This window comes from Procambarus clarkii, chromosome 88 (assembly GCF_040958095.1).
Source record: "Procambarus clarkii isolate CNS0578487 chromosome 88, FALCON_Pclarkii_2.0, whole genome shotgun sequence".
NCBI classification, from domain to species: domain Eukaryota; kingdom Metazoa; phylum Arthropoda; class Malacostraca; order Decapoda; family Cambaridae; genus Procambarus; species Procambarus clarkii.
Genome location: NC_091237.1, coordinates 2,100,976 through 2,119,972, shown reverse-complemented (window position 1 = coordinate 2,119,972; position 18,997 = coordinate 2,100,976). Strand labels below are relative to the sequence as shown.

General features: G+C 42.1%; 1 protein-coding gene across 2 annotated transcripts in view; it reads left to right on the top strand.

The window, feature by feature from the left end:
- Nucleotides 1-18,997, top strand: part of LOC138358971 (uncharacterized) — a 189,108-nt gene that overhangs the window by 122,314 nt on the left and 47,797 nt on the right. For both annotated transcript variants that reach the window (XM_069317465.1, XM_069317464.1), the window contains one exon: nucleotides 13,816-13,977. In XM_069317465.1, coding sequence (XP_069173566.1) covers nucleotides 13,816-13,977 — 162 coding nt within the window. The remainder of the gene's footprint in view (nucleotides 1-13,815; nucleotides 13,978-18,997) is intronic.

Here is an 18,997-nt window from a genome sequence, read left to right as displayed (position 1 = left end):
ATATGTGTGGGTGTCATCTTGCTCTGAGAGTAAGTGCAGTAATTGCATATGACTTTTGTAACTCATATTTTCGTGGCAGTGCAACCCAGTGAGGTAAGGTGGTGTTTCTTGACTAAGTTTTGGTGCTGCCATTCCTAGCAAGAAACCCCCCCCTATTAAGTGAATATATTTACCCACATACGAACAAGCTTGAATGGTCCCCAAGTCAACATGCAACTGAAAAATCCACAACCCAGAAGTGACTCAAACCCAGACAGCCAGGAGCACTATGCAACTGGCACTCACATGTGGCAGTTAAAAACCTGTCACACCTGTGACCGTTGAAACATTGAGATTCTATTTCAATGTTTCTGACTGCATTAGGAAATTGAATTTTCATAGATTCTGTTGTATTTTTATCTTGATCTAATTATTTTTTGTGACATTGCATTGGAATTGAGCTGTGTTGTTTACCATACTGTTCATTACATGAGTATAAATATAGATGCCACACCTGTTACAGGTAAAAACATGCTCTTTAAAAAAAAACAGCGCCATCTGTTGCACATAAGAGCAACACACGCTATACTAAATATGTTACGAATCCATTTCAGGGTTTCTGAGTTCATTGATAAATTGATTTTTAATAGATTTAAATTTATTTTAGTTTTGATTTAATTATTTTGTGTGACTTTTCGGATGGGAACATTAGATCATTTGGGAAAGCATCGGACGAGGGAATGGGGAATGGTGGGGAGGACTGGGGGACAAGGGGATGGTTGCTGTCGCTGAGCCACAGCAACGTATGGCCGGATACAGCTAGTAATAATTAAAATAATAATAATTTTTATTTGCAAGGTACAATGGTATGGTGAGATTAAATAAGATTGGTATTTTTACATTCATGCAAAGCCACGCATAGCATTTCGGGCAGGTCCTTAATCTAACATATCAGGTAAGATGAAAATGTCCATTGCAGCATGTTTTATATCAATGAATAACTAGAATGTAATTTAACAGAGGCGAGTACACTGTTAAGGATAAATGTCTTAAATACTAATATTGAGAAAGTGGGTAGTACAAGTTACAGTGTGAGTTTGAAGCACAAGATGGGAAACTATGAGGATGAAATCAGGTACTTTTTGGTTTTATTTTTGAACAGGGGATGAGTTGGACAATTTTATAATTCGTCACGGAGTGATTTCCAAACACTCGACCCTTTTATTTTCAAAGACTTCAGCCCAAAGACTTCAGCTGGGCCAGACAAGCCTCCAGTAAGACATTTGTCGTGCTACACCAGAGTACTCTGGACGACGACCGTGAGCTCACTGATGTAAGCAAGCAAGGCAAGCAAGCGAACTTAACGAACGTGTTCGAGTCCAGTACCAGAGTGAAAAATAATAATAATCTGCGTGACAGTGCTTATGCCATGAAACTTAGAGAACATTCACTCACGGACCATCCCGAGTTGTTCAGTGTTCAAGAGACTGAAGAGTTTCAGTCTCTGTTCAAGAGTTTTACATACATGCCGTTCGTTCCCTAGTTGATTATGCAGCGCCTGCCTTACTCACTCTTTCTCCTGGTCAGTGGGCTAACGTTCAGGTTATTCAAAACGATGCATTGGGAATCATAACAGGAGCTCCTAGATGGACTAAAATACTGAACCTAAGACTAGAAACCAAGCTAACGTCGATTGAAATAAGGGTAAAAGAGATTGCTGTGTGCATGCTGACCAATATATTGACTAGACCTAAAATCAGTTCATTTAAAGATATAATCACTGGAGCACTAACTCTGGACAGAAGAGCCTCCAATAGCAACAGGTGGATCAATTGTGCGACAAACACCATCAATACATTCGATATAACAAACACAGTCACTGAGAGGGGTGTCGACGAAATACATGCAGACTTTGTTATGCAAGGCCCTTGGGAATCTCCGCCAGCAGACTTTAAGATTATGGTTATTGAAGGAAAACAGAACCAGACAAATCCTCATCTGCTACGTAACATTGCACAGATGCATATAGAAGCAAACATGGCATTCGACAGCTTCACTTACTTCACAGATGGATCAGTAGACCAGCAGAGACAAGAAACCAGAGCTGCAGTTAAAGCAGGAAACTCTGTAAATAGTTGGAGGCTCTCAAATGGGTGTTCGACTTTACAAACAGAGATGCTAGCCATTCAAAAGGCTTTGGAACATGCTCTTCCTGAACACCGACAACATGTTATCATACATACAGATTCGGGAACCGCCATTCAAACTTTGCAACAAGAACACATATGTGATAACATACATCTGATCACAGATGTCATATCATTAATGCAAACACTCAAACGACAAGGCCGTCGGGTACTTATCAACTGGGTGCCAAGTCATGTGGGAATAATAGGAAATGACACTGCCGACGAAGCTGCAAAACTTGCTACTAAGAGGAGAAATGTAGATATTTACATACCACAGAGTCTATCACAGATTAAGAAAGTAATTAGAAACAGAGCAATGCATAAGATGTACAGTGACCACAACACAGCAGTTGCACAATCAGGATCTGCAGGTTGGTACAAGAATTCAACCAACTACGAACCACTTAGTTTGATGAAAGGGAGCAGTAGAGAAACAGAAGTACACTTACATCGCATCAGGCTTGGATACCCATGTGCATGGAAAATAGGCTTACAGGTTCCGGAAGAAGAGAGGAAATGTCAACACTGTGGAGAAATGCCCAACAGACCACTGGAACATTATCTAACACAGTGCACAGTTACAAACCCATTAAGATTTCAACTTAGATTCAATAGAGCAGAAGAAGTTGTTAAACACATATGGCAAAATCTTACTGAAGCGACCATACGAGTAATAAATACTCCGCCCAAGTAAAACAGAAACCAGCAATACTTAGTGGGCCAGCCAGAGGCTTAGGGCCCGTGCAGGAATATCCCTGCAAAAAAAAAATAAAAAATCACCAGGTGCTATTGACGACACCAAACACCAGGTTGGTGCGGCTCTTTACGTCGTACAGTCACTTATTGACACATTGTGAAGGTGGGACGATGACAACAAAGGGACCACCAGTCCCAGGGAGGAACAACACCAAGACGATGGCTGCTGTTGACACAAGGACCATTAGGTTTCTCAGTTGGAACATTCATAGCATCAACAAAAGACTGAATGATCTAATTGCACATGTTACCAGTAACAACCTAGATATAATTGCTATACAGAAGCCCTACACGTCCAACATGATAAACAAAACCCCACCAAAGATCAGAGGGTATGCATCCTATACTAACAGTAACGCCACAGGCCTATTAAATACATCAGAAGTGATTTACCGCACATTCTTGTGAGCACGTCACACAATGTACACACACAGTACCATCACTTTCATGTACAAACTGCAGCAGGCCACTTCTTATTCCTCTACGTATATGCCAAAAGCCAGAAACTCAATGTAGCATTGTTCCCGGATCTAGAAAATCATGGAACAATATACATGGGGGATTTTAATGTTAGACATATTATGCTGGGAGACAGTACTAACAACGATAATGGATGCAAATTTATCAAATATGTTTATGACAACAGATTAACTGTGTATACTACGGATACCCAAACTCATTTACTGGGAGGCAGACTTGATTATGTAATGGGTAGAAACCTTGTGCAGGATAATATGGAATGTTCTTTGGTAAATTACTTGGTTAGTGATCACTATGCAGTTTCTGCTTCCTCTGAGGTACAGTGTGATGTACCTAATATACATCAGAGACGGAAAATGAATATTCCATATGGTTTGCATAACCACTTTATTATTTGTATGTCAAAATGGTATCAAGATTACACAATAACGAATGTAGAAGCCTTCTCCAGAGATCTCGTTGATACAATTACTACCTACTACGACATATGGGTGTGTTGGAGAACAAGCCGTAAGCCTAGCATAAGTTTTTTTTATTATTAGTATTGTTATATTTACATGCCATGCATGCTAAGAAATACAATAAATACAATAAAACAAGGACACGAGAACAAAACCTAACACCGGCCTGTAGGGCGCACAATAAATGCAACACATAGCATAACAAACCACAGGTCCCATCTACACAGCAATCACTCGGACTACTCAAAATGCTCATACTTATCCGGCCACTCCGCTGCCGGGAACCGAACACAATACGCCTCCCAAAACAACATGAGGTTACCCGGAACAGGTTTACTATGAACCGTACGAGGATCAGGCATCAATTCCAGCACACCCACAACAAAACACCGAGCCCGTGGAACCCAGATGGAAGAAGGGCTCCATGGAACAGGATGCACGCGGTCAACAATGTCAAACAGCAAGGGGTTCTTATCATCATACGCCACGCCAGAGGCCAAGACAAGAGGGAGGGGCTTCTTCCCATGGGGCCGGGCAACGGGCAGCACACTGGGAGCCTCCTCGGCTGCCTCACAGGACCCCGCGTCAACCACCGGACGTGTCACCTGCAGGGACCCCCCACCCCGGGCATCCTTCTTCAGCACCAGCAAGAGGCCTCGGCCCGCACCAGCACCCTCACCATCCACGTCCGTAGGAGCGACCACCCCCACTGCGGAGAACCTTCTGCAGAAGAAAGAACAGGAGGTAGATTATATGCACAAACATTGTCAACAGCAGGCACATGGACGTCACCAACCATCATCGATGAAGAGCGCGAAGCACCCGGAACCACCACATCATCGCCCGAAGATCCACCGGTGTCGTAATCCTCCACATCAGCCCAAGCAGTAGAAAAACGCCGGGAACGCTTGGGCTCTGGCCGCACATCCTCAGAGCCGGAGGTGGACCCAGAACCACGGGCTTCACAAGCCGGGCAAACCGATGCCCGTCGCAGAACGGCAGCAGCCTCAACCACAAGTTGAACCAGGCCGCACATATCAGGACGCTCCACAGCCCCCCCAGCACCCAGCACAGCCGGGACACCTGGCGAGGGCGCAGGGCCAGTCGCAGCAGCAGAAGGATGAAGACGTCGACCACTTGCAGAGACCATCCGGAAGACCCACAGGAGCAGCTGGAACAGCGACAGGAGCAGGAAGATCAGCCGACGGCACTGTAACACCTGGAGGAGGGGCCGCATCAACCAGAGGACTGCCGGGCGACGCAGGGGGAGCCGCAGCAGCCAACGGGATGTCCACATCCTCGCCCACGGAATCCACCCCAACAGGGAGCGGCGGGAAATCCTCCTCCCGGAACAGGTTCACAGGAGCGACTGCAGCCCCAGAGCACCCGGCAGCCTGATGCCCCAACAGGCCACACCGAAAGCAGGTACGGGGTTGCTGGGCATAGTATACCCGGACGTAGTACCCCAGGAGTCAGACTGAAGAAGGAATGTCAGACCTCAGGCGCATCCCAAGGGTACGAATGTTCGTACGCATACCCTTATAGCTCCCTGAGGACAGTGTTCACCCGCACACTGACGACAGCGCCAAACCGCTGGAAGTAACGCCAGAGTAGGTCCTCAGGAAACTCCAAGGGCGCCCCATGCACACTCACATATGTCAGGGCACCACTACGGTCTGTAATGGTCACAGAGCCGACACCATCCGGCAGCGACAAGGAACGCCCCTCGTAACTGCGGAGGAACTCACGGTACACCTCCTCCCCCACTAATTTGACAATAACCCTGTAAACTCCAGGCCCACGGAGTTCACTCTCACAACAGGGGGAAGAAGGCCTCCCATCGCAAGCATGCGATGTCAACACCAGCCAAGCGGCAACTGCAGGGAAGGTGGGGACGCCCACACCCCCAGCCGCTTGGCGAACAACCACCAACTACTGGAGGGCTCAGACAACACGTCTATACCCCATCACAGCTAGGGCGCAACTCCAGCCTAGCAAAAGTGGGAAACACTTACCACCACCCAAGTGGGTCCTTGACCCCGTATTTGTTAAAGAACATGAACGAGTAAAGCAGCTTGGAGATACATACAAACGAACCAAAGCACAAGGTGACTTGCATGCATTTCTTGTCGCAAATAGAGAGGTGAGAGACATGAGCAACGTTATACGAATTAAACATTGGGAAGAGTTCCTACAAAGTATAAATGAGCAAACAACACTTGTTGAAGTTTGGGAAAAGATACGAAAAATCTCTAGAAGCAAGCCAACCAAACCACTGCACCACAGCCCACTAGAACAAGCAAACATTCTCCTTGATCAATGGGCACTAACATCAAGCTACAACTCACTCCCAATTATTATTAACATACAGCACAAACTTAATGACACATGCCCCAACAGACAACGAACCATCAATCTTTCCTGTACAGCTATCGACGTGTCGGACCTTAATGATGTAACTGAATGGGAATTAAATCATGCACTAAAGATGGGAAAATCAACTGCTCCTGGAGAGGACGGTATTACTTACAGTCTACTGAGATTAGTCTCATAAGTACCAGGTAATTCACGTTGGTTTGCCAGTTTGGCCCGGTTGGGGGCGTGTGTCTCTGCCCACCTGTGCTGACGTGGAGTTCACGATGGGGGTCCCTCTTCCCCCTGTAGTGCGGGCTCAGTCTGTGGGCCTCGAATTTTCTGTACGGGCTGGGTACCCGGAGATAGCACTGGTGTGTGATTTGCTTTCTGTCCCTGTGATGGACATTTATGGAGTCGAGTTGGTAACAGCACGTCGGGCGATCGTGAAGTTTACGGAGGAATTGGCGTATCGGGAATTTCTCCGTCGATACGAGGGGCGGACTTTACCCCAGCTGGATGGTGCGGGCACTGTGACCCTCTCTGATCGGAGTGGTGCCTTCGCTTACGTCAGTGTACATGGGGCTCCCTTGGAGTTTCCGGAGGGTCTGCTACGGCGGTACTTGAGCCGTTTTGGCGCCGTAGTTAGTGTGCGGTTGCGCATGATATCTTCCAGTCCACTCAAGGGTGTGAGGACTAACATTCGCACCCTGGGCATGTGGCTCCGGGCAGACATTCCTTCCTCTGTGCGACTTATGGGATACAACGTTCGGGTGTTTTATGCCCGCCAGCCTCGGACGTGTTATCGTTGTGGCCTCTTGGGCCATCTGGTTGCTGACTGTTCTGTGCCTACCATTACGCCCGTGTACCTCTTCAGTGAGGAGGATTTTCCGCCTCTTCCTGTGGAGGAGGCTTCGGTGGATGTGGACGTCTCTTGAGCCGTGGATGTGCCCCCTGTGTCGACTGTTGCGCCCCCTGTTATTGTCGCCTCTCCTCCGGAGGTTGTGTCATCACCTGGTGATCGTCCTGCTTGGGCTGGTGTCTCTGGGGTTCTTCTAACTACCTTCTGCTCGAATCCCGCGTCATCCAGTTCTTCGTCTGCTTCATCTGACCCTGTCCCTGCGCCCTCGCCGTCTGTTCCGGCTATGCTGGGTGCTGGGGTGGATCCAGCGCTTCCTTCTGTGCCTGGCCTGGTGCCCCATGTGGTTGAGGATGCTGCCGTTCTACGACATGCATCGGTTCGCCCGGCTTGTGTTGCTCGTGTCTCTGAGTCGGCCTCCAGATCTGATGATGTGCGGCCAGAGCCTAAGCATTCTCGGCGTTCTTCTTCTGCATGGGCTGATGTTAGCGACTTCGACGATTGTGGATCTTCCGGCGACGGTGGGGTGGCTCCGGTTGCGTTGCATACTACGGTGGTGGCGGAGGGGCATTTGCCTGCGGATGCTGGTGCCGGTGTTCGGCCTCCACTTCTGGTATGGTGTCTGCGGATCCTGCTTCGGGTGCGTCGCCTGCATAGGATGGCTCCGGTTCTTCGTGGGGGGTGGTTCCTCCTGCTGAGGTTCGTGGTGAGCGAGGTGGCTTGGTGATGGTGTTGAAAAAGGCTGTTCGCTCTGGGGGTTCTGTAACCCCTTCCTCGTTCCCCGTTTCATCGGCGGCGGTCTTGACGCCTCATCCGTGTCCGGCCGTCTCTTCAGTGTCTCCTGCGGTGGAGGTGTTACCATATCGTCGGCCGTTTCTGGCTCCTGTGCGTATGGCGACGCGGCCATCTCGGCAGCCCTCGTATGCTTCTTCGGTGTCGTCTGCTTCCTCGAAGGACGTGGTTTGCACTCCCCAGCCTCATTATGCGACTTGCGTTGGTGAGCTTCAATAGAGGCCGTTTACGCTTAATCTGGTGATTCCTGAGTTTATACAGAGCCCACGGTTTCAGGGGGATCGTCCTCCTACCGACATGGAGTATTTGATTTGGGAGGCCTATAACCGAAAGTATCCTTGGGATTCGTTCCCTGAGAAATATGTTTCTGTCTCTGAAAAAGTATTCCTCGCCCATGATTCCTTTGTATATTGTGTGTTGTGGGTTGTTTCCATTTGTGTGCATGGTTATGGGGTGCGGGTCGAGTGTGTGTGTGGAGCGGGTTGGTTTCCCGGTTCCTGCGTGCTCCGGTTTGTTGTTGTGGGTTTATTTATGTGGCTTGTGTGTGTGTGTGTGGTTCCTGTGTGGTCCGGGGTTTGGTTAGTGTGTGTGTCTGGTTGTGGATGTCATGTTCTTATGTTATGTTTTTGTGGTTCTATGTTTTTATGGTGCTGTTTGTGCGCTTGTTTGTGTCGTGTTGAGTGCCCTTCAGCGTCTTGGCGTGACCCGGTCTGGGTTTGTGCTCATTGTCATGTTTTGCCATTGTGCTTTTCTTTTTATATGTTATATAATTGTATTTCCTTTCTTGTTATTATTATTATTATTATCGTTTTGTGTTGGTGCCTCTCCGTGTGTGTTTGAGGTGCTGGTAGGCTTGTTCTGTATAATTATGTTCTGGTGTTTCATTTCTATATTGTATTCCGCTGTTTTTAAATTTATTGTTGTGTTTTGTTTGTAATTATTGTTGCTTTGTGGTCGGCCCTTCTGGCCGGCGTTTTTGTGTTTAGTAATTTTGTTCTTTTGTACTTTTGCAAGTTTGTGCTTTGTCATTTTTAACTTTTGTTCTATGTTGTATTTGTTTGTTTTTATTATACTTATAAGCATGCTTGCATGTAAAAAAAAAACGGTAATTCACGTTTAGTGTTGTACAGATAGAGATTAAGTGAAGGAGTATTATCTCATGCTTGGACAAAGAGTGTCATTGTTCCCATCCCCAAACCACACTCAGATAATTATAGACCCATATATCTAACATCGTGTGTTTGTAAAATGCTTGAACGTATTGTTCTTAACCGACTCGTGTATCGTATACAGGGACACCTGTCACCCCAACTGTTTGGATTTATGCCTGGGCTCAGTACACAACACTGTTTTGCTGAGTACTTCGTACATATTGAAGCTTCCCCTCAAACAGTCTTCATTGACCTAGCAGCAGCTTTTGATACAGCAAACAGAGAAATCATACTGGTACAGCTTGCCGAGCTGGGAATCCAAGGAAAACAACTGAAATGGATAAAGGGCTATTTGTCTAATCGAACAGCATATGTTTTGTTTAATGGTGTTAAAAGCACAGAGAGCAAACATTTTGAATTGGGAACTCCACAAGGAGGGGTCCTCAGCGCCTTGTTGTTCAACGTTCTGATGCATAAACTTATTAAAGATCTACCAACTAATAATGAAGACACGGTTATTTGTTATGCTGGTGATATATGTTTACAGGCTGCCTCTGAGCCTAGAAGGCAAGTTCTGCTCGACGCTTTTGCTACTAAAGCTGAGGAATGTGGCCTCCTTATCTCTGTACAGAAAACTCGTGCCCTCATTCCATGTGGTATTCCACCAGTCAATTATCATATAGATGGGCAAGCACTCGAAAACTGCGAGTCTTAGCTACCTTGGTGTCCCCATTAACGACCCTGGGTACCTTTCTTCTTTCAACAGGAGACTGTGGCAGAGATTAAAGCCCTTGCGGGTCCTTGTTGGTGTCAATCATGGAATCAACGTGAGACTTGCTGGAATGTTATATGTATCATTTATACGCTCTGTGATTGACTACAATGCTCTACATCTCACACTGTATACAGACAAAGAGCTGAAATCTCTTGAAACCTTGCAAAATAAAGCTATGCGCCTCATCCTTGGGGCTCCAAAGTCGACGAGAATGGTTAATATGAGAGCTGAGTTAAAATTACCTACCACAAGTGAGAGAATTTTGTCTATTAGCACAGTTTTCGGCGTGAAGGCATTGAGTAGATCTAGACAACACATGAAGTTTCAAGCTAAACTTTCTAATATGCTGCACTCACCTGAGGTCTGTAGAAGAAGAGCGAAATTTGATTATGCATTTTGGTTCTACAAGGTAGCCAACTCCATCAAAATATTAAATATGTACCCAACTCAATTAACGATTAATCAACCAATTACTTCATGGGATAACTTGGATCTAGCAGTTGATTTTGTAAATGCACCCAAAAAAGATAGTGTACACTCTACATTATTAAAACAGTTAACACTGAAAAGCATCACTGAGAGTACTCAGGGTGTAGGTAACGATGTGTATCAGTGTTACACCGACGGTTCTGTAGAAGAAGGTGGACGATGTACCGGTTGCGCATGCAATATATTTGAATAATCTCCTCTCGTACATACAGCAATGAAGCGCGTCAATGACTGGGCAAGTACATCTCAAACCGAACTTGCAGGCATATACCTATATACCTTGCCACGGAATTTTTAATAGACAAAAGCAGTGGACTTGTATACAGTGATTCGCAGAGTGCACTCCCTGCATTGAACGCACATAGCAATAACACCCAGAAAATAGTCAGTGATATTCGAATGAATGTTTTAGCTGCCAAAGAAAAGAAATTTGAAATTAAATTCCTATGGATACCATAAAATGTTGGCATCTCAAGGCATGACACTGTTAATATGCTTGCAAAGACAGCCTGTAGAAAACCAGTGGTAGACATTGATATGGGTCTTTCATTAGCAGTGACAAAGAGAATACTTAAACAAATATCTAATGAAAATCTCACCGACCTAACAAATTCACAAAGACCTGAAACTTGTAGCATTAAATTTTATGATAGATATCGTGAGGAGACATTCCCATATGGGACTAATAGAAAAAGAACTCAGCAGTGTGATGTTATAGTAGCCAGAATACACCTGGGATATAGACGTATCTGGCAGCTTTCTCAAAACCCAAATGTCGAGTACACAATGTGTCAACTTTGTGAATGAGAAAACATGCACTCCCTTGAACATTATATTGTAGAATGTCCCATATTGACTGACTTTCGCCCTCCTGGGCTAAGGTATGCTGTAACTACTATATGAGTACTGGAACACTTGATGATATATTGGACTTGTACCCAAGATTGACCATGTAATGTATCAATTATACAATGAATGTATGTGATGTAACTCTATAACTTGAGCTTGTAAAAGCACCTTAATCACCTTCAGTGATTAAGTGCTTAATTGCACACTAGTTTTGCTATGAGTTATCTCACCCTGTCAGAGTAAAAGAGACAAATGTGTGTATATATGTATGTATGTATGTTATATTTACGTATATGTGTGTGTGTGTATATGTATGTGTATAAAGTATATGTGGAAGCTGACCAGAATTCCTTTTCACCTTTGTAAATGCACGTTAATGACACTATGTAAAAGACACATCGAACACTTTATGTAGGGCATACATAAATCAGTGTAACTATGTATTTACGTATGTAGCTTAGCCTAGCATTTTAAAAGTACTACAATCACCTTCTGTGGTTGATTGTTCAATAAATCCCTGAACTATATGTTTAACAAATCTCTATCCCTGTCCATGGAGGACAGAAGAAAATGTATATATGCTGCTTAGCATTGTTAATGTGTGGCCACGTCTGTGGTAGAAAAGAATAATAATAATAATAAAGTGGCAACGCAAGTGAGGTGAGGTGTTGCTTCTTTACTAAGCACTGGTGTGGCCATTCCTAGCAATAACCCTCTCGAACCCTTTTCGAATCCTCATCACGGCCCTTGTGGATTTGTTCCTCTCGAAGTAAATGTATTTACTCACGACAGTTACTTGTGCAAACAATTTTTCCCAAGCATCATTATGAGCTCCTTATTGTACCTTGCATACGTCAGTGGGTTAGGTGCCGTTATTGCTGGAAGGTGTGTGAGTGTTAACATACGGGCGCAGCAGATGTTTAGTTTTGCTAACAACACATTACATAAAGACAATTATCCCCATTTCTATGTGCACATACTTTTTTTACCTATAATTTTAATAAATTATATATTATGCACATGGTGTCAGGAAATCCTTTCTCCCTCTTATTTGCAAACTTCCTGTATCGGTCCCATACTATGGTCTTCCGCAAACATTAGCCCTTCATAATAAAAATTTCCATGAAGTTCCCTGCACCACCAGGACGAGATCAGACTCGACCTGCATCTGGCAAGATCTCACAATCTTGTGCCGTTACTTTAGCACTTTAACGTTGTTGATAACCACAGTGAGCAGCTAGCACACCTATCCTACCCCAGCTGCACACTACATTAAAGGAATCTCGGATAATACATAGCTGCCCTTGCGTGTATGTAAATATATTACATATATCGATGTTCATCGAAACGTACATAAATTGAAGAGCAAAAACCGTTCTGTTTTTCTAGAACGACTAGCACTAGTAAAGTCTTAGAAAATTTAACCAATCCTAAATTAGCTTATTATTCCACAGCTCTGCCAAATTTAAGCAATATGTGACACTTATCAATAAAATAAATTTAATTATAAAATACCTTATAATCATAATATGTATCCAAATTCTAATGAAATTACACCCAAAAGGACAAAAAAGTATGTCTAATAGGACCCGGCAAAAGTTGCTATTATCTCAAGTCGGACGCTCCTGTCTTAAGAATATATATATATATATATATATATATGTCGTACCTAGTAGCCAGAACGCACTTCTCAGCCTACTATGCAAGGCCCGATTTGCCTAATAGGCCAAGTTTTCATGAATTAATTGTTTTTCGACTACCTAACCTACGTAACCTAACCTAACCCAACTTTTTCGGGGACCTAACCTAACCTAACCTATAAAAATAGGTTAGGTTAGGTTCGGTCATATATCTACGTTAATTTTAACTCCAATAAAAAACAATTGACCTCATACATAATGAAATGGGTAGCTTTATCATTTCGTAAGAAAAAAATTAGAGAAAATATATTAATTCAGAAAAACTTGGCTTATTAGGCAAATCGGGCTCTGCATAGTAGGCTGAGAAGTGCGTTCTGGCTACTAGGTACGACATATATATATATATATATATATATATATATATATATATATATATATATATATATATATATATATATATGTCGTACCTAGTAGCCAGAACTCACTTCTCAGCCTACTATTCAAGGCCCGATTTGCCTAATAAGCCAAGTTTTCCTGAATTAATATATTTACTATAATTTTTTTCTTATGAAATGATAAAGCAACCCTTTTCTCTATGTATGAGGTCAATTTTTTTTTATTGGAGTTAAAATTAACGTAGATATATGACCGAACCTAACCAACCCTACCTAACCTAACCTAACCTATATTTATAGGTAAGGTTAGGTTAGGTAGCCAAAAAAAGCTAGGTTAGGTTAGGTTAGGTAGGTTAGGTAGACGAAAAAACATTAATTCATGAAAACTTGGCTTATTAGGCAAATCGGGCCTTGAATAGTAGGCTGAGAAGTGCGTTCTGGCTATTAGGTACGACATATATATATATATATATATATATATATATATATATATATATATATATATATATATATATATATATATATATATATATCATGCATTGATGTATATTCATTATAAAATATTTCAGAGCAGATGTTTTCTACTTGATTAAGTTGATTTTCAATATTCATCATATAACTAAATGACTATGATTGTCAATTTTACAGTCTGAGAGAGGAGTGCGTGTGGGTCTAAATGTCGGTGAAAAGTTCAGCATCATGGCTAACTCGACGGAGTACCCGAAGGACCAGGAGAGGAAGCTAACTATATTTGAACGAGGATATGATTACCTAATTACATCTCTACATGAACAAAAGCTAAAAATCGTGGTAAGATTATACAGTGAATTTTCAGTATGACTATGTTATTAAGCACTAAATTATTGAAAGTATCAGATCTATAACATTTCCAAAGCATTAAATTAGTCTCTTAAGATTAGTCTCTAAATAATGAGTTTATACCTCTACTAAGCATTTTTGGCTAAAACTGTGAAAAGGGTCAGCTTGTGTTTGAGGTGGAAATTCACAGCAAACAGTGTGTCGAGGTGTCCCTTAATTTGTGTGGTCGAGACTGCGCTATGAGTGGGAAAGTTCCTACTATTGAAAAGGATGATGTATGGTGAAGTATTGTGAAACATGAACTAGGTAGAGCAGCAGGTTAGAATCTTAAACACAAATTTAGGATGGGTCCTGCTGAGACTCTGGCTACAAGTGAACCCTTCCTTGGGGACATTTGTAGGAATATCCACCTAAGATACAGTAAGGCGAGACGTATGGACAAATCATCTTTCACCCATAGCTTTTGTTCAACTAGCAATGATTAGGAACCTGGGTGTTAGTCGACTGTTGTGGTTGGCGTCCTGGGGAATGGACAAATGTTGCATATATCCGATGTATACTCAAATTTCCCAAACACGCCGCAAGACACAGCACGAGGGTAATAGCTGGTAGGCTAAACATGAAACATGCCGCAAGGCAAAGAAATTTTGAATTTTACACGTGATGCTGCTGACTAATGATAGACCACTAATGTTGGGAATTAAGGATACTGATCATATTTGCATATTTCTGAAATGGTCTTTCATGTGAGAGTGCCTTACATGTGGTCTATTTTTGAGGACAAAAGGCAACATTGGTGAACTAGTTGACGGGCACTACTGTAGTTCGGTGTTGATCTGAATTACTTACAGATCTGTTGAGGCTGTTGATGTTTGATGTTGTTCCTTCGTGTTCAAAAAGACCGAAATAACTTGCTTATGTTGATCTCGGATTACGTATTGTGGGTGTGTGGGTTGAGAAGTAGGAATGGCATATTGCTGATTCTGCAGTTTTCAGGGAAAGAATATAGTACAATTCCTGGTGCTTACGGTTGGTGCTCATGGAGAGTTTAGCAATCATTTTACGGATATGCAGGCGATGAGTCACAATAACGTGGCTGAAGTATGTACTACTATTACATTACTACTATTATCCCCTACACCTGACTTTCCTCCTCAGCTCTCTCTTGCCTATTTATTGCCTGTCCCTACCTCCTTATCACAATCGACTAGAGAATGGTCCAGGACGGACCGAAAAGTCGTCGTCCCTTCAATTTCTAGTGTGTGGTCTGGTCAACATTTTACGGATAGTTTTTTAAGTTTTAGCAGTTGTTTGTTTATTTTCTTGTCTGATTTGCCTGAGGCTTGAAGTTTGAGTATCTTTCCGTAGGTGTTTTTTCTTCCGGTTTTAGGTCTGTTGCATTAGTAATAATTTTCAGTTGCTGAAGTTATCATTTTTTTCGTCAGTGTTGTGATTGGAGGTTTTGGTCAGTCTGTGATCTTTAAGGTGAGTCTCTGTGCTTTGCGGGACCTATATTTTTATGTCATGTTTAAACCTTTCTGTCTATTTTATTCTTAGCCTGTGATTTGTGCTATTTTTTAATTGGAGGGTCTTGTGGTTTCCATTCTGTTTGTTTTTATACAGTTTGTACTTACAACATAAGTTGCAATTACAACGTAAGTCACACTTACAATGTAAATTGCACTTACTGTGTAAAACAAAACACGTATATTTTGTAATTATATTGTGAAATATTTTTGGTGCTAGTATTCAGGATGGTTCAATGTTGTGTGAGATCTGTGGAAGTGGTTAATATTTGGTGGTTTCCTTTATTCATTTTGTATCTGCCTCCTGTATTTGTATAAATCACCCCCCTAAAAATTGTGTGAAGTTGTGTGTTTATTTCATTCTTGTATATACCTACTGTACTTTTCGTATACTTGGTACGTACTGAATATTTGCTACGTTTTGTTATTTCTATAGTTGTTATTTTGCATTTAAATAATAACATTATAGTTGAGATAATCCGTAAGAGTCGTGATGAGGATTCAAACCTATGCACTGGGTGTTCCCAGGTACACAGTCTAGACAACATTATTTTTACTTTCAGGAGTTACTACTAGTACTCTGGAATATTTCGTAATTCCAACATGTTCCGTTTGCCTTCTTATTCTTGAGTTGAGTGTCACGGTTGTATATGCTTGGTTGTGTTATCAAATATGTGTTTTATTGGTCCATTAATTTCAGTGTATCTGTAATTTGTTTCTGATATGTTTGAATTGTCCTGTACTGTATTATTGTGGTTTTACTTCAATGTGGTTGTGATGTGTAAGCAGTTATGTTGTGCATATTCATTTTGATTGAATTTTTAGAAGGTTTGTTACTGACTGTGCTTATGGTTTCTTTGTGCTTTGTTATATATCTGTAAATTTTGTGTGGCTCTCACAATGTTTGTTATGAGTTGGTTGTTAGGAAATGGTTCACCACCTCACTTACAATAGTGCTCTTATGCCTGTGGGAGCCAGTACACTTGTTAAGTGCACTTGTTAAGTGTGGGGACTTAAGTTTGGTAACCAGCAACCGAAACATCTAGTGTTTGGGCTCATGTGAGAGCCCCAGTCATCAGCAGTCCAGAAATGTTACCCTGGCCGGAGTAGCACGTCTGTGGACAGTGCTAGAGCCGATAGCATCATCTCATTGTATAGCTTTGAGCGAGACTCGAGTTTGCACGGGAACTGCTAGGCCTGGGACGGCGTGAGTGAGCTGTGGGCTTCCCACGCTAGCCACTTGAGTCGTCGTCATGGAAACAGCTACCATCTTAGTAAACATCTTGAGCCAACATGTTGGTCGGCCATCTTTGAGTCGCCCTAGGGGCCATGCTACCCAGTTGCTGATTGGTTAAGAGGGGTAACCGCTGTATGCCTTCCTCTCATTGGCTATTTCGAGGAGGACGTGGGAAATCGCTGGCGTTTCTCTCTCCTGCATCATTCTGCTCCAGTCATCACCCTACCCGGACGTCTCTCTCTTGTCCATTCGGCCAAATTGGGCAAGACGACGTCGTGGTGACTGTCTCCTCAGCTCTTCTACTACCGCCTCCACCAACACCGCCAGCTGCACAGTCAGAATCCAGCTGGAGTCATCGTCGAGGGGTAAAAATTTAGAGAGAGTGAAAAAAGTTCTGGGATAGTGGGGTAATGTGCATACGAGCAGTAACAGACTCGTAGATCCCATACCAGTGATTAAAGACCTATGCAGTTTATTTATATATATATATATATATATATATATATATATATATATATATATATATATATATATATATATATATATATATATATATATATATATATATATATATACAAGAAGGTACATTGGGTTTGTGAGAATACATTGGATAGTACAGTATTTACATTCTTGTAAAGCCACTATTACGCACAGCGTTTCGGGCAGGTCCTTAATCTAGCAGATAATTTTAAGTAGGTAATTTCTATCAGAATTGATAAATGATAAAGATACATTGCAAGAGAAAAATGAGATGAGAGAGCTTAGTAAGTATATTAAAGCACATTGTTATATTAAAGCTCTGATTGATTACATTGACAGCTTGATTAGTAATTTAAACATGATTAATAGACACCATACAGCAGATTGACAACACATATAAGAGAGCAATGATCACAATGGTAAAGATGTTCAGATTGGGTACATAAAGATTGGGAGACTGGGTAGCAAAAGATACAGATAAACAAGATTTATAAACACCATACAGCAGATTGGCAGCACATATAAGAAGACAGCAATGATCACAATGGTAAAGATGTTCAAATTGGGAACATAAAGGTTGGGAGATTGGGTAGCAATAGATACAGTGCAATTTTAAGGCAAAAAGTGAAAAACTATGAAGATGAAATTAGGTACTTTTTAGTATTGATTTTGAATGATGTAAAAGTTGGACAGCTTTTCAATTCAGTAGGGAGTGAGTTCCATAAACTGGGTCCCTTTATTTGCACAGAGTGTTTACACAGATTAAGTTTGACTCTGGGGATATCAAAGAGATATTTATTTCTGGTGTGGTGATAATGGGTCCTATTACATCTGTCCAGGAAGAGTTTCAGACAAGGATTTGCATTTAAGAACAGGGTTTTGTAAATGGAGTTGACACAAGAGAATTTATGGAGTGAGATTATGTTTAGCATGTTTAGGGAGTTAAACAAGGGAGCTGTGTGTTGTCTGAAAGCAGAATTTGATATTATTCTGATAGCAGATTATTGCTGGGTGATGATGGACTTGAGGTGGTTTGCAGTGGTTGAACCCCATGCACAGATACCATAGTTGAGATAGGGATAGATTAGTGCATAATATAGAGAGATGAGAGCAGAGTTAGGTACATAATATCTGATTTTGGAGAGTATACCAATTGTTTTAGAGACTTTCTTAGTTATGTGGGTGCTGAAGTTGATACTCTTGTCTAGGAATAGGCCAAGAAACTTTCCATCATTTTTATTGCTAATGTTTACATTGTCTATCTGAAGCTGAATTGCATTTGTAGATTTGCTTCCAAATAGGATGTAGTAGGTCTTTTTTATGTTAAGTGTTAGTTTGTTGGTTGACATCCATAAGTGGACTTTTTTTAGTTCATTATTAACAACATCATTTAGTGTATGTGGGTTGGGGTTGGAGTAGATGAGAGTAGTATCATCAGTAAACAAAATAGGTTTCAGAATGTTAGAGACATTAGGCAGATCATTGATGTATATAAGGAATAGAAGAGGTCCCAAGATGCTGCCCTGTGGCACTCCAACGGTTATTGGTAGAATGGGAGAGGTTATATTATTGATGGCTACACATTGGTGTCTATCACTAAGATAGGATTGGATATAGTCCAGTGCATGGCCTCGGATTCCATAATGATGGAGTTTACATAAGAGGAAATCGTGATTAACAGTATCAAAGGCCTTTCTCAGGTCAATGAAGAGTCCAATCGGAAACTCATTTTTATCAAGTGCTGAGTAAATTATATCAAGGAGACTAA